Source organism: Sapajus apella, unplaced genomic scaffold (assembly GCF_009761245.1).
Source record: "Sapajus apella isolate SASKATOON/1434 unplaced genomic scaffold, GSC_monkey_1.0 scaffold91, whole genome shotgun sequence".
Lineage (NCBI taxonomy): Eukaryota > Metazoa > Chordata > Mammalia > Primates > Cebidae > Sapajus > Sapajus apella.
The window spans coordinates 8,554,236-8,578,780 of record NW_022437031.1 but is presented as its reverse complement, the minus strand read 5'-3'; the positions used below and the strand labels follow the sequence as shown (position 1 = coordinate 8,578,780).

The 24,545-nt window shown below is 49.5% G+C and overlaps 2 protein-coding genes across 3 annotated transcripts in view; one reads left to right on the top strand and one right to left on the bottom strand.

Annotated features, from left to right (window-relative positions):
* The first annotated feature begins 18,036 nt into the window (after nt 1–18,036).
* CXCR3 (C-X-C motif chemokine receptor 3) lies at nt 18,037–21,038 on the top strand. Of its 2 annotated transcripts, none has more exons than XM_032255936.1 (2): nt 18,037–18,494; nt 19,486–21,038. In XM_032255936.1, the coding sequence occupies exons 1-2, from the start codon at nt 18,483–18,485 to the stop codon at nt 20,575–20,577; spliced, it is 1,104 nt and encodes a 367-aa protein (XP_032111827.1). In that variant the 5' UTR covers nt 18,037–18,482; the 3' UTR covers nt 20,578–21,038. The 2 variants fall into 2 exon arrangements, with proteins under 2 accessions (XP_032111827.1, XP_032111826.1); XM_032255935.1 differs by having other exon boundaries at nt 18,432–18,601; nt 19,486–21,035.
* A 2,317-nt stretch (nt 21,039–23,355) lies between these two features.
* Nucleotides 23,356–24,545, bottom strand: part of GCNA (germ cell nuclear acidic peptidase) — a 37,428-nt gene continuing 36,238 nt past the window's right edge. The window contains 1 exon segment of the mRNA XM_032255934.1: nt 23,356–24,449. Coding sequence (XP_032111825.1) covers nt 24,157–24,449 — 293 coding nt within the window. The 3' untranslated portion in view covers nt 23,356–24,156.

The following is a 24,545-nucleotide window of genomic DNA, read 5'->3' as shown; positions in this document are numbered from 1 at the left end:
GTCCCCATAAGTAGAAGGGGGAGGCAGAATGAATGAACCAGAGAGATGGCAGTGTGAGAAGGGCTTAGCCTGACGTTACCAGGTCTGAAGATGGGGGAAGGGGCCGTGGGCCAAGGCGTCCAGAAGTTGGAAAAGGCAAGGAAACAGACTCTTCCCTAGAGTCTCTAGAACAAACACCAAGCCTGCCAACACCCTGATTTTAGTCTAGTGAGACGCATCTCAGACTTCTTTGTTTGTTTGTTTGAGACAGAGTTTTGCTCTTGTTGCCCAGGCTGGAGTGCAGTGGTGCCATCCTGGCTCACTGCAACCTCTGCCTCCCGGGTTCAAGCGATTCTCTTTCCTCAGCTTTTCCAGTGACTGGGACTACAGGTACACAACATCACGCTAGGCCGATTTATTTTTATTTTTAGTAGAGACGTGGTTTCACCATGTTGGCCAGACTGGTCTTGAACTCCTGACTTCAGGTGATCCGCCCGCCTCAGCCTCCCCAGGTACCGGGATTACAGGCGTGAGCCACCACACCCAGCCCACATCTCAGACTTCTGACTTCTAGAACTGTAAGATCATAAATCTGTATTGTTTGAAGCCACTAAATTTGTCACAATTTTTTACGGCAGCAGTAGGAAAAAAATACAAGCTACAAAAGGAAGTCGTGGTTTTTAATTTCTTCTTATGCTTTTCAGTGTAACTGTTTCCATTCTGGGGCTTGAAGGTAGCCCCGAGCATGACTGTTTGCTCCCACACGGTAGGGTGGTGGAGGATGGGGTTAGGACACATGGTCTGCCTCTGGCCCTGGCCTCGTGGGCTTGTAGAAATCCATGTCTTCCCTTTCCTTCTAGGCAATGTAAAAGCCAAGTCTTGTCTAGGGATTAGCGTTGACAGCTGCTGGATCTACAAATAGGTCGTCTTTCCAGGATTGTGACAGGATTGCATATCCTGGGAGCCTCTTTAGAATTAGGTGTGGACATGTGGCTTGCCTTTGCCAATGAAGCTTTAAGTCAGTGTACAATTCATCTCATTCTCATCCCAATGCTGCAGTGAGCATGAGAGAATGTACCAAGACGGGGCCACCGTTAGAGCCTGGGTCACTGGGTGACTACAGTGAGCCAAGCTTCACTAACCTATGTTGCACATTTAATGTGAGTAAAAAATAAAGTTCCGTTTGGTTAACACTCTGCAGTGTGGAACTTTTTGTTTCACAGCATAACCTAGTCCTGCTTGGCCTGACAAATCTGGGTCTTTTTTTTAAGAGCCAGGGTCTCAGTTTGTCACCCAGGCTGGAGTACAGTGGCACAATCATGGCTCACTACAGCTTCAAACTCCTGAGCTCAAGCGATTCTCCCACCTCAGCATCCTGAGTAGCTGAGACTACAAGCACATACCACCACATCTGGCTAATCTAAATTTTTTTTTTTCTAATAGAGACAGGCTCACACTATGTTACCCTGGCTGGTCTCGAACTCCTGGGCTCAAGTGATCCTCCTGCCTCAGCCTCCTGAGTAGCTGGGACTACAGGCATGTGCCACCACACCGGGCTCTGGGTCTTAGAAGGCTCTCTGTCTCCTAGTCAGCCTCTTTACTCATGTGGCCACGAGAGGCAGGGCCTGAGCTTTCTTCATTTCATGCACAAATATGTACAACACAAACTCTGGCCCCAGCCTCACAATAATAAGTGAGGGGGGAAAAAAAAACCTGCCTGGCTTCTCTCCCCAGGGAGCTGGGAGGCTGAGGGAGCTAGGCCCTGCATTGGACCCAGTAGAGAAAGGAAGGAGTGTTCCTTTTTGGAAGTGCTAACCTCAAAAGGGTAGAAGTCAATCCTTCGTGAGTCCTCATACCAGTTAGCTTGACCCTCACATGTATATTTAATACTTTCGAACCAAAAGCACTGGCCCATGCTAAAGGTCAACTTCTGTTGCAGAGAGCCAGAAGAGAGATACTGCAGTCCCTCGCCTCAAGCCTCAGCAGTCATGACAAGGTTGTCCCATCCCCCTGGGGCAGAAGGGAGTAGACACCGCTGACCATTGGGGCCAAACCAGGGGCTTCCCTTTTAAAAAAAACAAAAACAGAAACTAACGAACAACAACAATGAAAAACATCTCTTTCTTCCAGGCAACTCCTGGCAGCTGTCGCTGGTCCTCTACATCCCCACCACCCCGGCCCTGTAGTCTCTCCATGTAGGGGCCAAGGCTGTGGAACTTCAGTGGCTCCAGGGACCCTTTTTCTCTTGTGCTTTTCACTGCCCCTCACGCTTGCTGAGACTTTCTCCCCAGCACAGCCAGTGCTGCTGGATCTTTCGCATTCATTATTATCTCACTGAGAAGGTCAAGAGGGTTAATTATTGATGTCAAAGCTATGAAACTTGCTACTACTCTTAAAGATAATATTCATTAACAGCTGTTTTGAAATTCTCATTGCCTCAGCACTATTGTCTAGTGGCTTTCTACTCTTGATGTGCATTGCAATTACCTGGAGAGCTCTTGAAAACTACCCAGAGCCAGACACTCTCCCCGGCCTAATTAAACGAGAGGCACGGCGTCCTCATTGCTCTCTATCAGGCATAATTACCTCTCCATGTCTTTGTGCGCTGTGGGTCCCAGTCCTTGACACACAAAAAGAATCAGCAGCAGCACTTGGTCAATATCCAGCCCTATCCCTCCCATCCTGAGGAGGGCCTGATTTCCCAGAAATTTTTTCTTCCTGTACTCTATTCCCATCTCTACCCCATTCTTTCTAAAAGCCCATTTTCATCAAGTCAACATTTCTCAGAATATATTCTGTAGAGAGAGCAGGGGAGCTGGGAAAAACACAGCAGTTAATGACTATGGTTGTCTGATAATGTCTCCTAAAGATAAGTCTGGTCCTAACCCCTGAAACCTGTGAATGCTGCTTTATTTAGGGAAAAGGGTCTTTACAAATGTAATGAAGTGAGACTTGACGATGAGAAGACTATCCTGGATTACCTGGGTGGGACTTAAATGCCCTCACAAGTGTGTCCTTATAAGATAGAGACTAAGAGAAAGCAGACACCTGGAAGAGGGAGAGCCCCCATGAAGATGAAGTCAGAGCCTGGAGTGATGCTCTCACAAACCCAGGAATGCCAGCCAGCAGCCACCAGAAGCTGCAAGAGGCGAAGAATGGATTCTCCCCTAGAGCTTCTGGAGGGAGCATGTCCCTGCTGACACCTTGATTTTGGACTTCCCAGCCTTCAGAACTTTGAGATAATAAATTTTTGTTGTTTTAAGCCACCCAGTTTGGGGTGATTTGTTATGGCAGCCTCAGGAAGCTAATGCAGTTACCAAATGAGTTCGGTGACTCTGTCTATAGCAGAAGATCCTGAAAACTTTCCTATGCTAATGGGCATTGTTTTCCAAATACAGGCCCCAGACAGGTGCTCCACAAAACATACCCTGCACTAGGTCACACCTCAGCCAGCAACCATGAACCAAGCTCCCAGCACTGCAGGTCGTTGTGTGCAAGACCTTTATATATGAGACTGTTTTATTTTCTAACTCATTCAAATAAAGAATTATTTCTTGAATATTTATTTATTTTGAGGCAATCTCACTCTGTTGCCTAGGCTGGAGTGCAGTGGTACCATCACAGTTCATTGCAACCTCTGCCTCCCAGGCTCAGGTGATCCTCCTGCTTCAGCTTCCTAAGTAGCTGGGACCACAGGCTTAAGCCAGCACATCTGGCTAATTTTTTGTATTTTTTGTAGAGACAAGGTTTTGTTATTGGAAAGGGGTCCCGATCCAGGCCCAAAGAGAGGGTTCTTGCATCTCATGCAAGAAAGAATTCAAGGTGAGTCCATAGAGTAATGTGAAGGCATATTAGGAAAGTAAAGGAATAAAAGAATGGCTATCCATAAGCAGAGCAGCCCAAGGGCTGCTGGTTGCCCACTGTATTTTATTTCATTTTATTTATTTATTGATATGGAGTTTCCGAGCCTTGTTACCCAGGCTGCAGTGCAGTGGCGCCATATCGGCTCACTGCAACCTCTGCCTCCCAGGTTCAAGGGATTCTCCTGCCTCAGTCTCCCAAGTAGCTGGGACTATAAGTGCGTGTCACCACGCCCGGATAATTTTTTGCATTTTTAGTAGAGATGGGGTTTCACCGTTTTAGCCAGGATGGTCTCAATCTCCTGACCTCGTGATCTACCCACCTCGGACTCCCAAAGTGCTGGGATTACAGGTATGAGCCACCGCGGCCGACCTTATTTATTTATTTATTTATTTATTGTTATTATCATTGAGATGGAGTCTTGCTCTGTTGCCCAGGCTGGAGTGCAGTGGCACCATCTCAGCTCACTGCAACCTCTGCCTCCTGCTTCAGCTTCCCGAGTACCTTGAATTACAGGTATGTGCCATCATGCCTGGGTAATTTTTGTATTTTTAATAGAGCCGAGGTTTCGCTATGTTGGCCAGGCTGGTCTCGAACTCCTGACCTCAGTTGATCTGCCTTCCTCGGCCTCCCAAAGTGCTGGGGTTGCAGGCGTGAGTCATTGCACTTGGCCCTATTGCTTGATTATATGCTAAACAAGGGATGTGAATTATTCATGCCTCCCCTTTTTAGACCATATAGGATAACTTCCTGACGCTGTCATGGCATTTGTAAACTGTCATGGCACTGGTGGGAGAGTAACTGTGAGGACAACCAGAGGTCACTCTCATCCCTATCTTGGTATTGGTGGGTTTTGGCCAGCTTCTTTACTGCAACCTGTTTTATCAGCAAGGTCTCTATGACCTGTATCTTGTGCTGACCTCTTATCTTCCGACTAAGAATGCCTTAATCTCCTAGGAATGCAGCCCAGCAGGTCTGAGCCTTTATTTTATCCATCTCCTATTCAAGATGGAGTTGCTCTGGTTTAAACACCTCTGACAGTTTCACCGTGTTGCCCAGGCTGGTCTCAAACTCCTGACCTCAAGTGATCTGCCCACCTCAGCCTCCCAAAGTGCTGGGATTACAGGATGAGCCACGGCACCCAGCCTATTTATTGAATACCTAAATAAATAAAAATGTATTTGTTGAATGACCACCTACTATGTGTCAGAAATGATTGAAGGCCCTGGTTGATTAAAAAACCCAAAATTATATCTCTCGTTCTAATGGAATAATCGGTCAAGAACCAAATAAGCAGGTAAGTAGCAGGTAGTGATGAATGCTATGAAGAATATAAAATGGGCCAGGCACAGTGGCTTACACCTGTAATCCCAGCATTTTAGGAGGCCAAGACAGGTAGATCAACTGAGATCAAGAGTTTGAGACCAGCCTGGCCAACATGGTGAAAACCCATCTCTACTAAAAATACAAAAAAAATTAGTCGGGTGTGGTGCTACGCACCTGTAGTCCCAGCTACTCAGGAGGCTGAGGCAGGAGAATCGCTTGAACCAGGGAGACAGAGGTTGCAGTGAGCCAAGATCACGCCACTGCTCTCCAGCCTGGGCTACAAAGCGAGACTTCGTCTCAAAAAAAAAGAATATAAAATGGGACAAAAGGATAGAGAGGGATGAAGGGTGTATTTTACAGTGGGTGATCAGAGAAGGCCAGGCATTTCACCAGGTGATTTACTCAAATTAATCTCATGTAATCCTCTCAACAACCATTTCATCATTGTCATATAAAGTAGGTGCAGTCTCTACTTTGTACACGAGGAAACAGAGGCTCAGAGAAGTGAAGTGATTTGTCCAAATCACACAGCTATGAATTGGTCAATATGGGATTGGGACTGAGACCTAGACAGGTCCGACACCAAACAAAGCCCATTTACTGCTACCATGCTACAGGAATTGGTTCCTGTACCCAATCGGACTCCCACTGGAATCCTCTAGAGCCTGTCTTGGCCTTTCTATGACACTTGTTCACTGATTCCCAGTGGAGTTCTGGAGATCATTGACTAATGATCTGAGGGTAAGAAGGCTGGAGACAGTGGATCAGATGGCAAAGGACACTACTAGTCAGGGACTTGGCCTGCAGAATCGCTTCAACTTAGTTCTATATTTGGAAGGCAGCCATAGGGTACTGAAACTTCCTGCTTCCTCTCCTGGGTCTCCTCATCTCTCCTTTGTGTCCTGCCTCATCACCTGGGGACCTCAGGCAGAGCCACAGAGTCCGGCTAAAGGGACTTTTTATGGCTTCGTGGCTCTGAGCTGCATCTCTGAGTCCTGGATGGTGGGTGGGGCTCAGGCAGACAGACCAGCCAAGCAGTGGAAGCTTGGATCAGGTCTACAACAGCATGTGGCCCAGTTTGGCTGGAATATAGGATGCACAAGACAGAGTGGAGAATCAGGCCGGCCTGGAGGCTGGAGCCAGATCATGAAAAGCCTTAATGGCCAGGCCAGGAGAACAGCCTCCTTTCTCTGGGCTGGTGTTTCCCAAAGCGTGTCCTGCAGACCACTCGTGTTTGGGGATAGTGATAGCCGTGACAGGAGGGGGTCTTTTGTGAGAAAGTGAAGATTCCTTGTCAAATAACTTGAGGTTCAGTGAAACTAAACAGATTCCTTTTGTGCAAGGCTTCTCCGACCTGGCATGAGAGCCAGAAGGCAAACCAATGGGTCACGGTGAGTGCCATCCTCACAGAGAAGATGGATGGAGCCCCACTAAAGGCAGACCAGCCTGGGGGTGTCCAGTCAATCCTGTGGACTCCGCTCTTTATTGCCTCCTCTCCCTGCTCCCTGCCACCCTGTTACCTCCACTTTCACTAACACCCTCCTGCCCTCTAACTGGTCTCCCTGTACCTACCTGCCCCCAAACCATCTCCCCTTTTCCAGACTTGCCTTTCCTGCCCACACCACAGTCATGCTCTGCCACCATCCCATTACCCTGCGCCTCTTCACACAAAAGCTCTTCTCCGGCTATTTTATAAGCTATAGTAATGGCTAAATACTCCAGGTAATTAGTTATGTGAAAGACCACTACTCAATAGCAAATATGCCAAAAATTCATCTGAATCTCACAGAGGGTTTGTCCTAAGCCATCCCTGAAAAAAATGTTGACTATTTATGTATTTATTTATTTATTTATTTTTGAGATGGAGTTTTACTCTTGTTGCCCAGGCTGGAGTGCAATGGCGCGATCTCTGCTCACCGAAACCTCTATCTCCGGGTTTTGTTTTGTTTTTTTTGTTGTTTTTTTTTTTGAGACGGAGTCTTGCTCTTGTTGCCCAGGCTGGAGTGCAGTGGCGTGATCTCAGTTCACTGCAACTTCTGCCTCCCTGGTTCAACCGATTCTCCTGCCTCAGCCTCCCGAGTAGCACGTGCCACCACACCTAATTTTTCTATTGTTAGTAGAGATGGGGTTTCACCATGTTGGCCAGGCTGGCGCCTCCCAGGTTCAAGCAATTCTCCTGCCTCAATCTCCCAAGTAGCTGGGATTACAGGCATGCCCCACCACGCCCAGCTAATTTTGTATTTTTTAGTAGAGACGGGGGTTTCTTCATGTTGGTCAAGCTGGTCTTGAACTCCCAACCTCAGGTGATCCGCCTGCCTTGGCCTCCCAAAGTGCTGGGATTACAGGTGTGAGCCATCGCGCCCGGCCTTGACTTTTTAAAAATATCGTTTGCTTTTTTTTTTTTTTAGAACTAGACAGACTCGGAGCTTTATTGCGCTGTTAGTTTTCTTGATAACCACCTCCAGTTCCTGACCCCTAGACCTTCTGTCCTCGGTTCCTAACTGCGGAGTGCCCGAGGCACTCCCACACTCCCTGGCTCTAGGAAGGTGTCCTGCTGTGGTTCTCACCCCAGCCCCTGCACTGTCTCTGTGCTCCGCTCCAGAGCCCAACACCAGGTCCAGCTCTGGGTGTCCTCAGCCCCTAAATTCACATTATTGTCTTTTCAAATCCAGTTGGGGGCAGGAAAGGTATTCACAAGATAAAACGCATTCCCAGAGACAGTAAAGCAGGCTGGTTAGGAGTGTGGACTTTGAAGCCCGGTGGCCTGGTTTGAAAGCCAGGCTTTGTCACTTACTAGCCATTTGATCTTGGGCAAGTAACAGCCTCTTTGAGTCTGTTTTATCATCTTTAAAAGAGAAATAAAAATAGAATCTATCTCATAGAGTTTTCATGAGAATACGTGTGTGTAAAAGTGCTTTAAGCAGCACCTGGCACTCGGGGAGCGTTCCTGATCAATGTTACTGTTGTGGCCATCCATCTGTCTGCTCATCTTCAGATATTTTGGCTTAGTCAGCAGTTAGCCTGGGGTTTTGTGACTGAGGAATTCGTGGGTGGCACAAGCAAGAGCATGTTTTTAATTTGGTGTCTCCTCAAGCTTCTTTTTTATTCTTTTTTTGAGACAGTCTGGCTCTGTCACCCAGGCTGGAGTGCAGTGGCGCAATCTCAGCTCACTGCAACCTCTGCCTCCTGGGTTCAAGTGATTCTCCTGCCTCAGACTCCCCAGTAGCTGGGATTACAGGTTTCCACCACCACACCTGGCCAATTTTTTGTATTTTTAGTAGAGATAGGGTTTCACCATGTTGGTCAAGCTTGTCTCAAACTCTTGACCTCAAATGATCCACCCACCTCGGCCTCCAAAGTGCTGGGAGTACCCAGGCATGAGCCGCCACAGCTAGCCCTAGATTGACTCTTAATCCAGAAGACAGAGAGGTGAAATAACCTGTCTGAGGTCATGTAGCTACTAAACGGCAGAGCCAGGACCAGGAACCCAATCCAGACAGCCTGCTCCAGGGTCTGTGTGCTAACCCACTCTGCTGCCCTACCTTGCATGGAGCCAGCCAGGCTCTGGCCAGACTGCCACTGATGCCTGTGCCTGTACAGATGGCTGGCTGCCTAGTTGGAGAACTATGGGCTCCACTCTAAGAGGAGGCAGCGCCTGGGCCATGGCACCTTGGCAGGGGGCATGCAGACAAAGTCCCCAAGGCCAACACCACACCCTGTTGGGATTGTAGAAAACGAATTTTGACTGGTCGAGGAATTTTCCAGAAGGCCTGAGAGTCCAAGTGGGTAAAGTGCAGCCCAGAGTTGGGACCACCATTAAGAGGCCTCATGCAGGTCCTGGGAGGGCAGCTTCAAGCGTTACTGGGTGTCTCAGAAGTTACGGACCCAGGGAGGGAAGTTACTTGGCAGCTTTGCTCAGTGAAGTGTCTTTGGAGTGGGCACCAGGGTTTCCAGGGTGCACCTTTCTCTCTTCCTGGAAGCCCAGCAGCAGCCAAGAACCCCAGGCTATGCCCAGTCCAGACTGCCTGCTCCTCAGGAAGGGGCCTCACCCAGCTGCGCAGGCCTGAGATTTTAGGGGAAAGAACTTCAGGCTTTCAGCTGGTGACACCCTCTGAATAACACAACCTCAAATCCCTTCTATTCAGACAGTCTGAGCCAAGGATGCGGTCACGCCGGGAGCCTCTGGCATGGCCTGTATTCCTTGAGGTGCCCTGAGTGGCTTGAAGAAGAAGCCCTCCGGCTGCTGATGCCTTGCAGCTGGAGGGCAGGCAGGCTTCCCTCCCTGGCTCAAAAGGCTGCAGGGGAAGTTGGGAGGAACTTGGTTGAGAGGTTGGAGGTTGCAAGACAGTGGGAAAAGGGAAGAAGCCCAGAACCCTAGAGGCACGAAGTGAGGCCACAGGCAGGAAAGGTGGGGACCAACTGAGCGAGGGACTAGGATGAGGCCAGAGGCCACTGACAGAAAGGATGTGTTCCCAGGCAGCCTTGACCCCATCTTCTTCTCACATGGCCTCTAAGCTGATTCAGGGAATAGCATCCGATAGCAAACTCATCCTGCCGGAGATTCTTTTTTGGTAACTTTTATTTTGATATAACATCAAACTTATTAGGTTGGTGCAAAAGTAATTGTGGTTTTTGCAGTTAAATGAGGTTTTTGCAATAGTTTTAATATAATCCTTTATGTCATTCCTCCGAACCATCAGTTATGAGCATGTCATCCCATTTGCTTTATCCTTTGTGCATTCTCTCTTACTCAGCATGTTTGGTTTCCAAGCCACACAAAAGTAAATTACAGACATCATGACCCTTTACTCCTAGATACCTTGATGTGTATTTCCTACAAACCAGGACATTCTCTTACATTATCCAAATTAGCAAAATAGCAGGAATACAAGCTTTTTGTCTAATCTCCAGGCCATATTCAAATTTTAACAATTGTCCCAATCTTTTAGCTTAATTTTATTCTTTTTTTTTTTTTTTTTTTTTTTTTTTTGAGACAGAGTGTTGCTCTATCGCCAGGCTGGAGTGCAGTGGCACAACCTCGGCTCACTACAACCTCCGCCTCCCCGGTTCAAGCGATTCTCCTGCCTCAGCCTCGTGAGTAGCTGAGGTTACAGGCGCCTGCCACCACATCCAGCTAATTTTTATATTTTTAGTAGAGATTGGGTTTCACAGTGTTGGTAAGACTGGTGTCAAAGTCCTGACTTCATGATCCGCCCACATTGGCCTCCCAAAGTGTTGGGATTACAGGCGTGAGCCACCTTGCCTGGCCTTTCTTTCTTTTTTTTTTTTTTTTTTTTTTTTTGCCTTTTGAGACAGGGTCTCACTCCGTCACCCAGGCTGGAGTGCAGTTGTGCAATTTTGGCTCACTGCAGCCTCAACTTCCTGGGCTCAGGTGATCCCCCCCACCTCAGCCTCCCGAGTAGCTGGGACCACAGGTGTGCACCACCACACCCAGCTAATCTTTGTATTTTTTTGTAGAGACGGGGTTTCACCATGTTGCCCAGGCTGGTCTCAAACTACTAGGCTTAAGCCATCTGCCTGCGTTGGCATCCAAAAGTGTTGGAATTACAGGTGTGAGACACCGTGCCCAGCTTATTCTCTTCTTTTTTTTTTAAGATGGGGTTTCACCATGTTGGCCAGGCTGGTCTTGAACTCCTGACCTCAGGTGATCCACCCACCTCCCAAAGTGCTGGGATTACAGGCGTGAGCTTATTCTCCTTTTTGATGACTCTTTAATCACACAGCTACTACATGAATGCAGTCTCTGAATAAAACAATACAGAAAAGTCCAAAGTAGTCCTCTTTGAACACCATTCTCACTCCCAGCCCCTCTCACCTTACACAGTGTCCCTGTAGAGTGTAATGGGGGAGAGTGAGGAGCCTGTGCCACTAACTAGCTGTGTGACTCTGAGCAAGTTCCTTGAACTCTGTGTTTCTGTCATCTGTAAAATGAGGATGATGATGATAGTAACGGCCACATAGTTACTTTATAGTTGTGGATATTAAGTGAATTCATCCCAATAAAACCCTGAGAACAGTGCCTAGCACACAGGTAATCAATAAATGTCCATCAGGCAAGGTGGCTAATGCCTGTAATCCCAACACTTCTTTGGGAGGCTGAAGCGGGTGGATGGCTTGAGTGCAGGAGTTAGAGACCAACCTGGGCAACACAGTGAGACCCCTGTCTCTACAAAAAGTTTTTATTTTAATAAGTTGGGCATGGTGGCACATGCCTATAGTCCCAGCTACTCAGGAGGCTGAGGCGGGAGGATCACTTGAGCCAAGGAAATAGAAGCTCCAGTGAAGAATGATCGCACTCCCGCCTGGGCAATGGAGTGTGACCTTGTCTCAAAACAATGAAAAACAAAAACAAGCCAAAAAAAAGAGCCAAAAAAAAAAGAACCAAAAAAAGCCCCAAAATAAATAAATGTCCTTAGTTCTTATGACACTGTTTGACCTCACCCTGTGAGAAACCCAAGGGAACGCAAGAAGCAAACTTTATCAACTCTCCCCGCTATGGCTCCAGCCCAGCCAAGCAGGTGTCTGCCCTCACCACAGCACAAGATGCCTGATTAGGGCCTCGTGGTGAGGCAGGTGTGGCTCGTAAAGAGTCTTTGAGCAGCAGAATGTTTGGAGGGCTGGCAGTGTGACACAGCCTTTCTGGCTGACTAGGTTTGGACAAGTCACTTCACCTCTCTGAACCTCCATTCTGCAAAATGGGCGAAGTAGCCTCTCCCTCACTGGGTGGCTCAACAGTTTAAAGGAGATCATGTGTACGAAAGTAAAGCCTTGCAGGATGGAATTCGCTGTATTTAACAATTCCCAGGGGACTGCCGGGGACAGGATGACAGGAAGGTCATTGTGCTTGGTGGTGGGGCTTGGGTCCTGAACTGCTTTCCAGTCCCCTCTACCCTCCTGCCCTCATAAGAACATTTTGTTCTAACCAGTCTGACCGCCCCTGGTGTGACAAGCTCTTCCTTACTTCCTTGTCTTGGCACCTGGTGTTCCCCCAGCCTGAACGGTTTGTCTCCCTTTGCCACATGACAAACAGCGGCAACATCCTCCAAGACCCAGCTCAAACTTCATCTCCCCTGTTAGGCCTTCTCCGTTCCAAAAAAAGCAAGTGTCCCCACAGGTCTGGAAACTCACCCTCATGGGCTGGGACTATCTGTCCCACCTCCTGCGCTCCCAAGGCCCCAGCCCACAGCCCCCAGCACTTAAAATGGACTTGCCTCCCAAGAGGGCTCAGAGCAGCAGGACGTGGGCAGAGGAAGAGGCAGGCCCCTGGCCCCAGGTCTCCCTGTGACTTCATCTTGTTCAAGGGAAATTCAGGGCCAGGAGAAGGAAGCCCAGAATCCCAGCACTGTCTGGGGCAGGTATATGCCCCTGCCCAGGGCTCGGACTCTCCTTAATTTCAAGTAAGAAATTCTCAGCCCCAGCCTGGGCCACATGGGAACTTCAGGCCAGACTGAGCCTGCTCCCCTAACAGCCTGGGGATGGCGGCCAAGTCCAGGAGCTTTTGGAATAGGGCTCGAAGGGGCATTCGGAGGAGCTGCGATTGAGGTTGTGAGGCAGGCGCCTCTGAGGGGGAGGAGGAGGAAACGGCCCTTTTCCCTGGCTGGCTGGCCTGGCAGACAGCAGTAGGGGCCCCCCTTCCTGTTAGGCGCTGGGCCCAGGCCTCAGCCTTTGAGCCTCCCATCTCCTCAAACCACAGCCCAGAGGTGTGAAAAAAAGAAAAAAAAAACAGGGGGAGGGGTGGCAAAGAAGAGCCAGGTGCACATTTCACACCTTGACCACAGGTGGGGCCCGGAGCAGCTTCACTCTGACTAACTTCCTCCACAGGCTTCCCCACCAGCTGCTCTGGAGGGCGGAGGCAGGAGGCTCACCAGCCAGAACTCTGATTGCAGGCCCTTGGCCAGGCGGCTCTCCCCAAAGCTGGGTCTGGTTCTGTCCTGGTCTAGGAGCTGTTTAGGACCAGAAAGAACCAAATTAGACAGCTGGTCAAGGGTTTGGCTCGGGCCTGTGACCAGGAACCTTCCAAGGCATCTTAGCTGTGCACGACCGCAGAACCCCACCGACTTACTTTTGGGAGGTTGGGAGGGGTTGGTTTGGAAAGTTCCTAGAGTGGGAAGAGACTGCTGCGCAAGGGGCACCTACCCTGCCCCAGACACTTTCTACACGTATCGTTTGCAGTCCCAGAGCAATCCTATCAAATGTATCGTATCCTTAGACCCATTTTTCAGATGAGGAAACCAAGGTATAGAGATGGAATAATTTACCTGGGATTACACAGCTGGGCAGCCAGAGGATCTGGCTAGGACTGGCAAACCCACTGTCCCCCTCCACCCCCAGCTAAGGCAGAGGGTGGCCTCTCTGGAAAACCAGCCCTCCAGCCAAGTCCACGCCTGTATGCCCCACAAGTGCCACCCTCTATCACTGGCTCCCTTGATACAAAAGGTTCCTGGTTGCTCCAAGTTTATAGCCAACATCTCTCTCAACATTCTCGATTGCACTCCTACTAAGCTCTGGACCCTGTGCTGGAAGCCTACAGCCTTGGTTATTCCAGTTCATCTTGTAACAACGCCGCTGAGGAAACTGGCTCAACTCAGCTATGTATTTAGTCCAAAGTCACACAGCTCGAACAGGGTGGAGTCAGAGCTGGAACTCAGACAAGTTTAGCATTCTTCTCACAACCTCATGGCCTCACCAAGAACAGCTGAGCCCCACAGCCCAGCTTGGGCTGTCAGGACACGGCCCTGATAGAGTGTCCAAGCTCAGAAAGGAAAGCTCTCTGCCCCTTTCCAAAGCACTTGCTCTGCCTTTCTCTCATGTGTCCTTCCCAGCAACCTGGGAAGGACATGGGACAAACAAGTGAAGAGACTGGAAGGACATTAGGAAGGACACCAGGGTTATCTTTTTTTTTTTTGGAGATGGAGCCTCACTCTGTCGCCCAGGCTGGAGTGCAGTAGCACAATCTCGGCTCACTACAACCTTCACTTCCTGAGTTCAAGCGATTCTCCTCCCTCAGCCTTCTGTGTAGCTGGGACTACATCACAACTGGCTAATTTTTGTATTTTTAGTAGAGACAGGTTTTCACCATGTTGACCAGGCTGGTCTCAAACTCCTGACCTCGGGTGATCTGCCCGCCTCGGCCTCCCAAAGTGCTGGGATTACAGGCATGAGCCACTATGGCGGGCCTGGATTCTTATCTTTCACATGGACCAGTAAAATTTCAACATCTATTTAGAGCAGGGCTCCCCAACCCCCCAGCCGCAGACTAGTAACTAATGCCTGATGATCTGAGGTGGGACAGTTTCATCCTGAAACCATCCCCACTCCAGTCGGTGGAAAAATTTTCTTCCGTGAAACCAGTTCCTGGTGCCAAAAAGGTTGGGGACTGCTGATTTAGAGGACCCACACTGGGTTGTCAACTGCCATCACAAGATATTTCCAAAACTATCATCTGTTTTCCCCATCATTTCATAAAGAAAAGGCGCTTGTGTGTGTGTGTGTGTGTGTGTGAATTTCTTTTTTTTATTGCATTTTAGGTTTTGGGGTACATGTGAAGAACTTGCAAGATTGTTGCATAGGTACACACATGGCAGTGTGATTTGCTGCCTCCCTCCCCTTCACCTATATCTGGCATTTCTCCCCATGCTATCTCTCCCCACCTCCCCACCCCCCCGTCCCTCCCCCATTTCCCCCCAACAGACCCCAGTGTAGTGCTCCCCTCCCTGTGTCCATGTGTTCTCATTGTTCAACACCCGCCTATGAGTGAGAACATGCGGTGTTTGATTTTCTGCTCTTGTGTCAGTTTGCTGAGAATAATAGTTTCCAGGTTAATCCATGTCCCTACAAAGGACACGAACTCATCCTTTTTGATGGCTGCATAATATTCCATGGTATATATGTACCACATTTTCCCTGTCCAGTCTATCATCGATGGGCATTTGGGTTGGTTCCAGGTCTTTGCTATTGTAAACAGTGCTGCAATGAACATTCGTGTGCATGTGTCCTTATAGTAGAACGATTTGTAATCCTAGAAAAGGCGCTTTTAATACCAACAAAAGGGGATAAATAACATGATTGCTGAATACAAGACAGGCCTTTACAGATGTGGCTCTCTATGGTCAATTTTCTCATTTGCAGAAGAGCAGGGAACTCAAACCTCTTCACAGGCCAGCAATGTGAAACTGTGGTCCCAGCTCCCGTCCCCTTTCCACCCCCATAGGTAGCTGCTTGCCAAGTCCTGCTCATCCTAACTGGCCTGGCTTCTGGAACTCTTCCTGTTCCCTTCACTGGCACTGCTCCTGACCTCTGCCAGGCCCTCAGTTCCCTCTGGCCTGAATCCTGCAGGTGACAAGCTGTTTTAGAGCAAGGAGAGTCACATCTGTACACAGGAGGGGAAGGGCCTTGATGCCTTGCAAGTATGCATCATGTGAGTAGGTGTAAACTGAATTCCAGGCCCTAGCCTGGAGGCTTTTGTGGAGCAGCCTGGCTGAAAACTGGTCCCAAGACCACGGGCTAGCACTTGCCTCTGTCTCTTTCTGTATCTTCTCCCCCGCCTCAACCCCTGCCAACCCCTGCTTTCCAAATGGGGGAGAGAGAGAGAAAGAGGAAAATGTTTGGGAAAAGCAAGTTAGGGGCAGCCTTGCCCGGTGATAATAAGAGGGTAACAGGGAGGGGAGAAGAGGGCAAAGGGGAGAGCTAAGGGCAGGCGGGAGAGGAACTGTTCACCACTCTCTGCCATACAGTGACTGACGTGTTATACCAAGGCCACCTTACAGCTTTTCCTTAAAATCAAGAGGTTCCTTAAAAGGCCAACAAACATATGAAAAAAATGCTCATCATCAGTGGTCATCAAAGAAATGCAAATCAAAACCACAATGAGATACCATCTCACGCCAGTTAGAATGGCGATCATTAAAAAATCTGGAGACAACAGATGCTGGAGAGGATGTGGAGAAATAGGAACACTTTTACACTGTTGGTGGGAGTGTAAATTAGTTCAACCATTGTGGGAGACAGTGTGGCGATTCCTCAAGGATCTAGAAATAGAAATTCCATTTGACCCAGCAATCCCATTACTGGGTATATACCCAAAGGATTATAAATCATTCTACTATAAGGACACGTGCACACGAATGTTCATTGCAGCACTGTTTACAATAGCAAACACCTGGAACCAATGCAAATGCCCAGCAATGATAGACTGGACAAAGAAAATGTGGCACATATATGTCATGGAATACTACACAGCCATAAAAAAGGATGAGTTCATGTTCTTTGTAGGGACATGGATGAATCTGGAAACCATCATTCTCAGCAAACTGACACAAGAACAGAAAACCAAATACCGAATGTTCTCCCTCACAGGTGGGTGTTGAACAATGGGAACACATGGGCACAGGGAGGGGAGCACCACACATTGGGATCTGTTGGGAGGGGCCAAGGGAGGGACAGCGGGGGGTGGGGAGGTTGGGGAGGGATAACATGGGGAGAAATGCCAGATATAGGTGACGGGGGGATGGAGGCAGCAAACCACCTTGCCGTGTATGTACCTATGCAACAATCCTGCATGATCTGTACATGTACCCCAGAACCTAAAGTACAATAAAAACAAAAAATCAAGAGGTTTCTATGGCCTCCTCCCCAACCTCATCTGCCTTCTTGCCCCAGAAGCAACTGCTTTCATGAATTTGTGGTACCTCCCCTTTCCCTGTTTTAAACTTTGAGAACAAACAGTGTTATCCAAAACAACGTGGTATTGATTTTGTGGTGGTTTTTAGAGTTTACGTAAGTGGCCTCAAACTATAGATGGCATTCTGTAACTTGCCTCTTCTGCGATGTGATCATTAGCTTTTCTAGATGCATCCATGTTAAAATGTATAGCTTTAGTTCATTTGTTTTTAACTGCATGAATATACCATAGCTTATTCACTTAAAAGAAACTGAAGACAGTGTCATGAGTAGGAAAAGGAGAATCAGACAGCCATGGGATCAGTCCTCACACCCACCTTTACTTGCTGTGTCTGGTGAAGGCCTGTCCCCTTTCTGAATCATCCATGTAGATGACCCCGCAGTTCACAAGTGAGTTGTGTGGTTGGAATAAGGCAGTGTCAGAGAAAGCACCTAAAGCAATGTCTAGCACATAGCAAGTTCATTACTGGTAGTTCCCTTTCCTTTTCCCCGTTAATTAGCAGGGAGGGGTGATGGTAAAGAGCTAAATTTAGTGTGATGACTTTTTTTTTAATATTTGTTTTTTGAGAGACAGGACCTCGGCCGGGTGCAGTGGCTCATGCCTGTAATCCCAGCACTTTGGGAGGCAAAGGCGGGTGGATCACCTGAGGTTGAGAGTTCGAGACCAGCCTGACCAACATGGAGAAACCCCGTTTGTACTAAAAATACAAAATTAGCTGGGCGTGGTGGCGCATGCCTGTAATCCCAGCTACTCGGGAGGCTGAGGCAGGAGAATTGCTTGAACTCGGGAGGCGGAGATTGCAGTAACCCGAGATAGCGCCACTGCACTCCAGCCTGGGCAAAAAGAGTGAAACTCCCTCTCAAAAAAAAGAGAGAAAGGGCCTCACTCTGTCACCAGGCTGGAGTACAGTGGTACAATTGTAGCTCAAGGCAGCCTTGAACTCCCAGGCTCACGCAATCCTCATGCCTCAGGCTCCCAAGTAGCTAGGACTACAGGCACATGCCACCATGTCTGGCTGGCTTTTTAAATTTTTAGTAGAGATGGAGCCTCACTATGTTGCCCAGGCTGGTCTCAAACTCTTGGCCTAAAGTGATCCTCCTGCCTCAGCCTCCCAGTAGCTGGGATTACAGGAATGAGCCACTGTTCCTGGCTGAAATTTTTAAGAAGGTGAATCTCCTTTACAGACTTATTTCTCTACTCAACCTTTACAATCGTGCAAAGGTCAACTCAAGGCCAGGATAGATGAGTTCCAATCTATGGAGCACTGACCCTACCAGTGCAGGCAGCAGAGCTGCCCTTCACTTCCCAGCTGCATTGCTGCTTCTTCAGACCTCTCTCCTCAAAGGATCTGCCCCCAACCGGTCATCGTCTGCCCAGCTTTTCTGGTCCCAAGCTTGTGGCCAGCTCCTCCAGAGAGACTTCACCAAGCCACAGAAACAGCTGGCATAGAAACTCTGCAGCCTAAGGTTCAGGGAGGTCTGGTATAGGTGACTCTCTGGAAGAGGCTGCTACTAAGAACTGCCTGAAACTCCCACTTCCTCTGTGACTGCAGGTTTCCAACCACAGCAGAGGGGCACGTAGCACATGACCCAGCAGCCAGAGCACCATCCCAGCCATGGTCTTTGAGGTAAGTGCTGCTGCCCAGCCAGGCCAGGACAGAGCTCAAAGTGGAGAACCCTGGGCACTGGGGGAATGCCGGGGCTGGCCCACAGCCCAGGGTCACCACAGGGTTGGGTGAGTAGCTGGAGGCTGCATGGGTTGTGGTAGAAACAGCACTAGATGGGGAATTGGGAACCCAGCTTGGCCACTGACCCTGGGTGTCTCTCCTCTCCTCTCTGGCTTTTGTGTCTCACCTGCAAAATGGGGGTGGGGGACGGGTAGACTCTAAGGCTCCGTTCAGCCAATTTGGAACTTTGACTCTTGCATGCTGGATTGAATTGGCACTGGGGAGGGCTGCAGGTCTGTAGTGCTGGGGGTGAGAGGGTAAAGAAGATTCTTTTCGAGCTCAGTAGGGGATCCCCTCATGGGCAACTAAATGGCTGTGCAAGCCTCAATGTAGGGAAGGGGAAAGACGGTGCCAACTGCATGCATTTGGGGGGCGTGGTGACTTATAGAGAGGCCACACGGGGGGGCAGGAAGTTGGGGTCCCCAGAGAAGAACCGAAGAGGGAAGAGGAGGGTCAATAACTGGGAAAGGGGACTGTGGAGAGGCACTGGGGAGGAAGGGAGGAAGGTGGTTGAACTAGGTGGCGGGGTGGGGCACTGAGGACGCAAGGCAAGCCGTGAAGGGAGAGCAAGGAGAGCGAGGACAGCAGGCGGAGAAGGCTCTGGGCAGCTTAGGGACATTCTTCCTCCTGCCCAGGGATTCCTGGGCTGATGGGATCACGCAGAAGAGTGAGAGAGAAGCAGCCTTTGAGAAGGGAAGTCACCATCCCAGAGCCCAGGCTGAGCGGACGGAGTTGAGGAGGTCTGGCCCTGGAAGATGGGCGGGGACAGTTACGGGGCCTGCCTTCAGGAGGAGCTGCTCAGAGTAAATCACAGAGGAAGACAGACTCAATTATAAAGGAGTTCCTGCCAGGCCTTTACACAGCCCCTTCCTCCCTGTTCCCTTCCTCCCAGGTGAGTGACCGCCAAGTGCTAAGTGAGGCTGAGGTGGCCGCCCTCCTGAACTTCAGCTCTTCCTATGACTATGGAGAAAACGAGAGTGACTTGTGCTGTACCTCCCCGCCCTGCCCGCAGGACTTCAGCCTGAACTTCGACCGGGCCTTCCTGCCGGCCCTCTACAGCCTCCTCTTTCTTCTGGGGCTCCTGGGCAACGGCGCGGTGGCAGCCGTGCTGTTGAGCCAGCGGGCAGCCCTGAGCAGCACCGACACCTTCCTGCTCCACCTGGCCGTGGCGGACATGCTGCTGGTGCTGACACTCCCGCTCTGGGCAGTGGACGCTGCCATCCAGTGGGTCTTTGGCTCTGGCCTCTGCAAAGTGGCAGGTGCCCTCTTCAACATCAACTTCTATGCAGGGGCCCTCCTGCTAGCCTGCATCAGCTTTGACCGCTACCTGAACATAGTGCACGCCACCCAGCTCTACCGCAGGGGGCCCCCGACCCGCGTGACCTTCACCTGCCTGGCAGTCTGGGGGCTCTGCCTGCTCTTCGCCCTCCCAGACTTCATCTTCCTGTCAGCCCACCACGACGAGCGCCTCAACGCCACCCAGTGCCAGTACACCTTCCCGCAGGTGGGCCGCACGGCTCTGCGGGTGCTGCAGCTGGTGGCTGGTTTCCTGCTGCCCCTGCTGGTCATGGCCTACTGCTACGCCCGCATCCTTGCCGTGCTGCTGGTCTCCAGGGGCCAGCGTCGCCTGCGGGCCATGCGGTTGGTGGTGGTGGTCGTGGTGGCCTTTGCCCTCTGCTGGACCCCCTATCACCTGGTGGTGCTGGTGGACATCCTCATGGACCTAGGCACCTTGGCCCGCAACTGTGGCCGAGAAAGCCAGGTAGACGTGGCCAAATCAGTCACTTCAGGCCTGGGCTACATGCACTGCTGCCTCAACCCGCTGCTCTATGCCTTTGTAGGCGTCAAGTTCCGGGAGCGAATGTGGATGCTGCTCTTGCGCCTGGGCTGCCCCAACCAGAGAGGGCTCCAGAGGCAGCCGTCGTCTTCCCGCCGGGATTCATCCTGGTCTGAGACCTCAGAGGCCTCCTACTCGGGCTTGTGAGGCCAGAATCCGGGCTCCCCTTTCACCCACACAGTCTGACTTCCCCGCATTCCAGGCTCCTTCCTCCCTCTCTGCTGGGCCGGCAGGCGCTGGCTCTCCCCATATCCTCACTCCTGGGATTCACTGGCAGCCCCAGCACCACCAGGTCTCCCGGAAAGCCACCCTCCCAGCTCTGAGGACTGCACCATTGCTGCTCCTTAGCTGCCAAGCCCCACCCTGCCGCCCAACGTGGCTGCCCGGAGTCTCACTGCCCTTCTCATTTGGAAACTAAAACTTCACCTTCCCCAAGTGTAGGGAGTACAAGGCGCTGCATGGAGGGCGCTGCCCCACGAAGCCACAGCCCAGGCCTCCAGCTCAGCAGTGACTGTGGCCATGGTCCCCAAGACCTCTAGATTTGCTCTTTTATATTTACATCTAAAATCCTGCTTTAAACTTTTTAATAAACAAGATTGTCAGGACCAGGGCGTGTTCGTGCATCATTACAGCCCCCACCTGGTCTCCAGGAGCACTTCCTGCTTCTCCTTGCCTGGCCCTGGGTCTGTGCCAGCCCATCCTGCCTTCATCAATGTCTGTCTGCACTCTTGTCTCTGCCCTCGTGGGCACTCCTGTTCTACTCACAAGGAAACACCCAAGTACACAGGTGCAGAGTGAGCAGTTAGATAGCTGGCTGGCATAACTGGGGAAGGGGCCATCAGTCATGAACATGAGAGCTCTGCACTCCAGCAGCTCAGGACAGCAGGCAACATATGCATGGAACTAGTGAAACCCAGCAGCCTGGGCCATGGGGCAAATAAGTGGCACAGTGAACCCAGAGCTCAGGGCACTGAAGGTTGGAGCCATTTGGGAAGGCTTCTTAGACTTAAAGGGCAAGTAGTATTTCCGGGCATAAGGGAGGGCAGTAGCAAAGGTGGGAAGGCTGAAAGTAAGGATGAAAGGTAGTTCGGCATCAGGTGACGGTATTGGGGACCAGCTAGAAAGCCCTACTCATTTTTCAGATGAGTGATACAAGCGCTTACTAAGGAAATGGCTGTGGACTTGAAGAAAAGCAAGGCCGGATGACTTGCCAACAGTCATTAGCACACAGCCACCTGGAGGAGGGCTGTGGGGAGCATTATTCCAGGGCTATCGATGAGATTGAAGTGAGGGGAGGAAATAACTGGGGCTTCCCAGAAGGGCAGATGACAGGACTACTCAGTCAAAACAGAAGGTGATGGGCTGGGTTTACTGCACTGTCAGTGCCCCCTACTTAAGTCACTGACGTGCTAGGATCCAATTTCACAAGCCCACTGGGTCCCTGCTGAAACTGCAGATATGGCTACAGATGGGAATAGGGAGGAAGAATCTGAAGAGTTGGCTGCGAAAGCTCGTCCCACCATATAAACACACCAGCCCACTTTGTAGCCACTAGACACTCCAAGCTTTTAGAAAATGAAGAAAGGAAGGGAAATGACAGAACCCACCTTGACTAGAAAAAGTAACAGGATAGTCAAGATGCTTGTAGCCGGCTGAAAACGTGGGCCCCAAGACGTCCACGCACTAATTCCCAGAGCTTGTGACTATGTTACCTTAGATGACAAAAGGGAAATGAGGTTACTAATCAGCTGACTTGAAGAGGCTCCTGGATTATCCAGATGGGCCCAAAGGAATCACAAGCGTCCTTTAAAAGTGAAAGGGGCTGGGAGCAGTGGCTCACACCTGAAATCCCAGCACTTTGGGAGGCCGAGGCAGGTTGATCACTTGAGGTCAGGAGTTGAGACCAGCCTGGCTAAACCCTGTCTCTACTAAAAATACAAAAATTAGCCAAGTGCGGTGGTGCATGCCTGTAATCCCAGCTACTTGGGAGGCTGAGGCAGGAGAATCACTTGAATCCAGGAGGTGGAGTTTGCAGTGAACTGAGATAATACCACTGCACTCCAGCCTGGGCGAGAGTGAGACTCCATCTCATAAAATATATACATATGTGTATGTGTTTGTTTATATATATATATATATACACATATATATAAAGTAAAAGTGAGAGGCAGCAGGGGAGTGAGAGAGGGAGCTGCTGACCAAGGAAGTGTGAGCAGCCTCTAAAAGGCAGAAAAGGCCAGGTGAGGTGGCTCATGCCTGTAATCCTAACACTGGGAAGCTCAGGTGGGTGGATCACTTGAAGTCAAGAGTTTGAGACCACCCTGGCCAATATGGTGACTAGTAGTCAATACTAAAACTACAAAAATTAAGTGGGCATGATGGCAGGTGCCTGTAATACCAGCTACTTGGGAGGCTGAGGCAGGAGAATCACTTGAACCCGGGAGGCAAAGTTTGCAGTGAACCAACATCGCACCACCGCACTCCAGCCTGGGTGACAGAGCAAGACTCTGTCTCAAAAAAAAAAAAAAAAAAAAGAAGAAAATACAAAGCAATGGATTCTCCCCGAGACTTCAGGAAGGTACACAGCCCTGCTGACACCCTGATTTTAGCCCAGTGACACCAGTGATAAGACTATCTGACCCCCAGAACTGTAAATGTGTGTTTTAAGCCACTATGCTTGTAATTTGTTGCAGCACCCATAGAAAACAAACACAATGTGGGTCCCAGTCCACCCCCTGAATCACTCTAAGTAGGGAGGCTGCTAAATTCTTATGGGCAGTCACAGAAGCCAGAGAAACAGGGAGTGCATCGCGCTCCTCTAGACATGTCCTGGAGGGCTTCAGATGTCCGGTGTCTTGGACAAAAGATCAGAGGGTCTGTTCCGGTCTAGGTGCAGGGAGTCAATGAACGGACTTTGCTAACAAGTGAGATGCATACAACTTTTATTTTTTGATTACATGGCTCAGATAGTTTCAATCAACGTCATCAGAAACATTTATGAAACACGTTTGTCTTTCCTGTCTACATAGATGTCACAGTAGCCCTGGTGTTTTAAGTGCTGCCTCTAAGTAATTTGTCCTCTTTCAAGCATTCTCCTCTTTCTCTCAACCTGCCACTCTCAAAACCTCATTTTTCTTGTGCATTTTGTCCTACATGTGAAAACTATGGAGCCAAAGTGTCTTTCCTCTGTCTATGTAGATGTCACAGTAGCTCTGGTGTTTAAGTGTTACCACTAAAACTTGTCCTCATTCCAGCATTCTCCTTTCTCTCCACCTGCCACTCTTGAAAACTCACTTTTCTTTTGCATTTTGTCTTACATGTGAAAACTATGGAGCTGAAAAAAGACCCAAGGTAGATCCCAAAGGCTTCAGATCTTCCCTGTCAAGGGCACAGAGTGGTTAGCAATAGAGCCCCTGGTTAAGATCAATTATCATTAATAACATGAATCTTAAATTCTAATATTACTTACTTAACAGTACCTAAATTCTATAATATTCCTAACTTCACAAAAACAAAGTTTTCTAAAACTTCTTAACAGTAAAAAATGTAGCTCACTTGTCTGTAGGTAGGATGACAGACAACTGCAAAAAACAAAAACATATATAGCTCACATGAATATACCCTCAGATAACCTTAAGAATTCTTTATTGGCCGGGCGTGGTGGCTCACGCCTGTAATCCAAGCACTTTGGAAGCCAAGGTGGGCGGATCACCTGAGGTTGGGAGTTCAAGACCAGCCTGACCAACATGGTAAAACCCCATATTTAAAAAAAAAAAAAAAATTCTTTATCACCTTGAAATTCCTACCAAATGTTTTCATCACATCCCTGTGGCTAATCCCACCCATCTCCTGCAGAATTTTTCTATAATACTTCTGTATATACACAGCAAATGGTCGCACGTGGGGCACAATGTGGGTCCCATCTTTCCAAGTTAACGGCACCATGACCAGAGACGCCTTGAACTTGACATAGATGAAACACCTGGTATCCAATGATTTGGTGTAGCGGCCAATTCTGGGAAGGAAAGGAACAAAACACAACAAAAGAATCAGTCACTGTTCCTTAGCATCAGATCTGAGATGTTGGTCTTGAGCCCAAAGCAAGAATTTTCTCT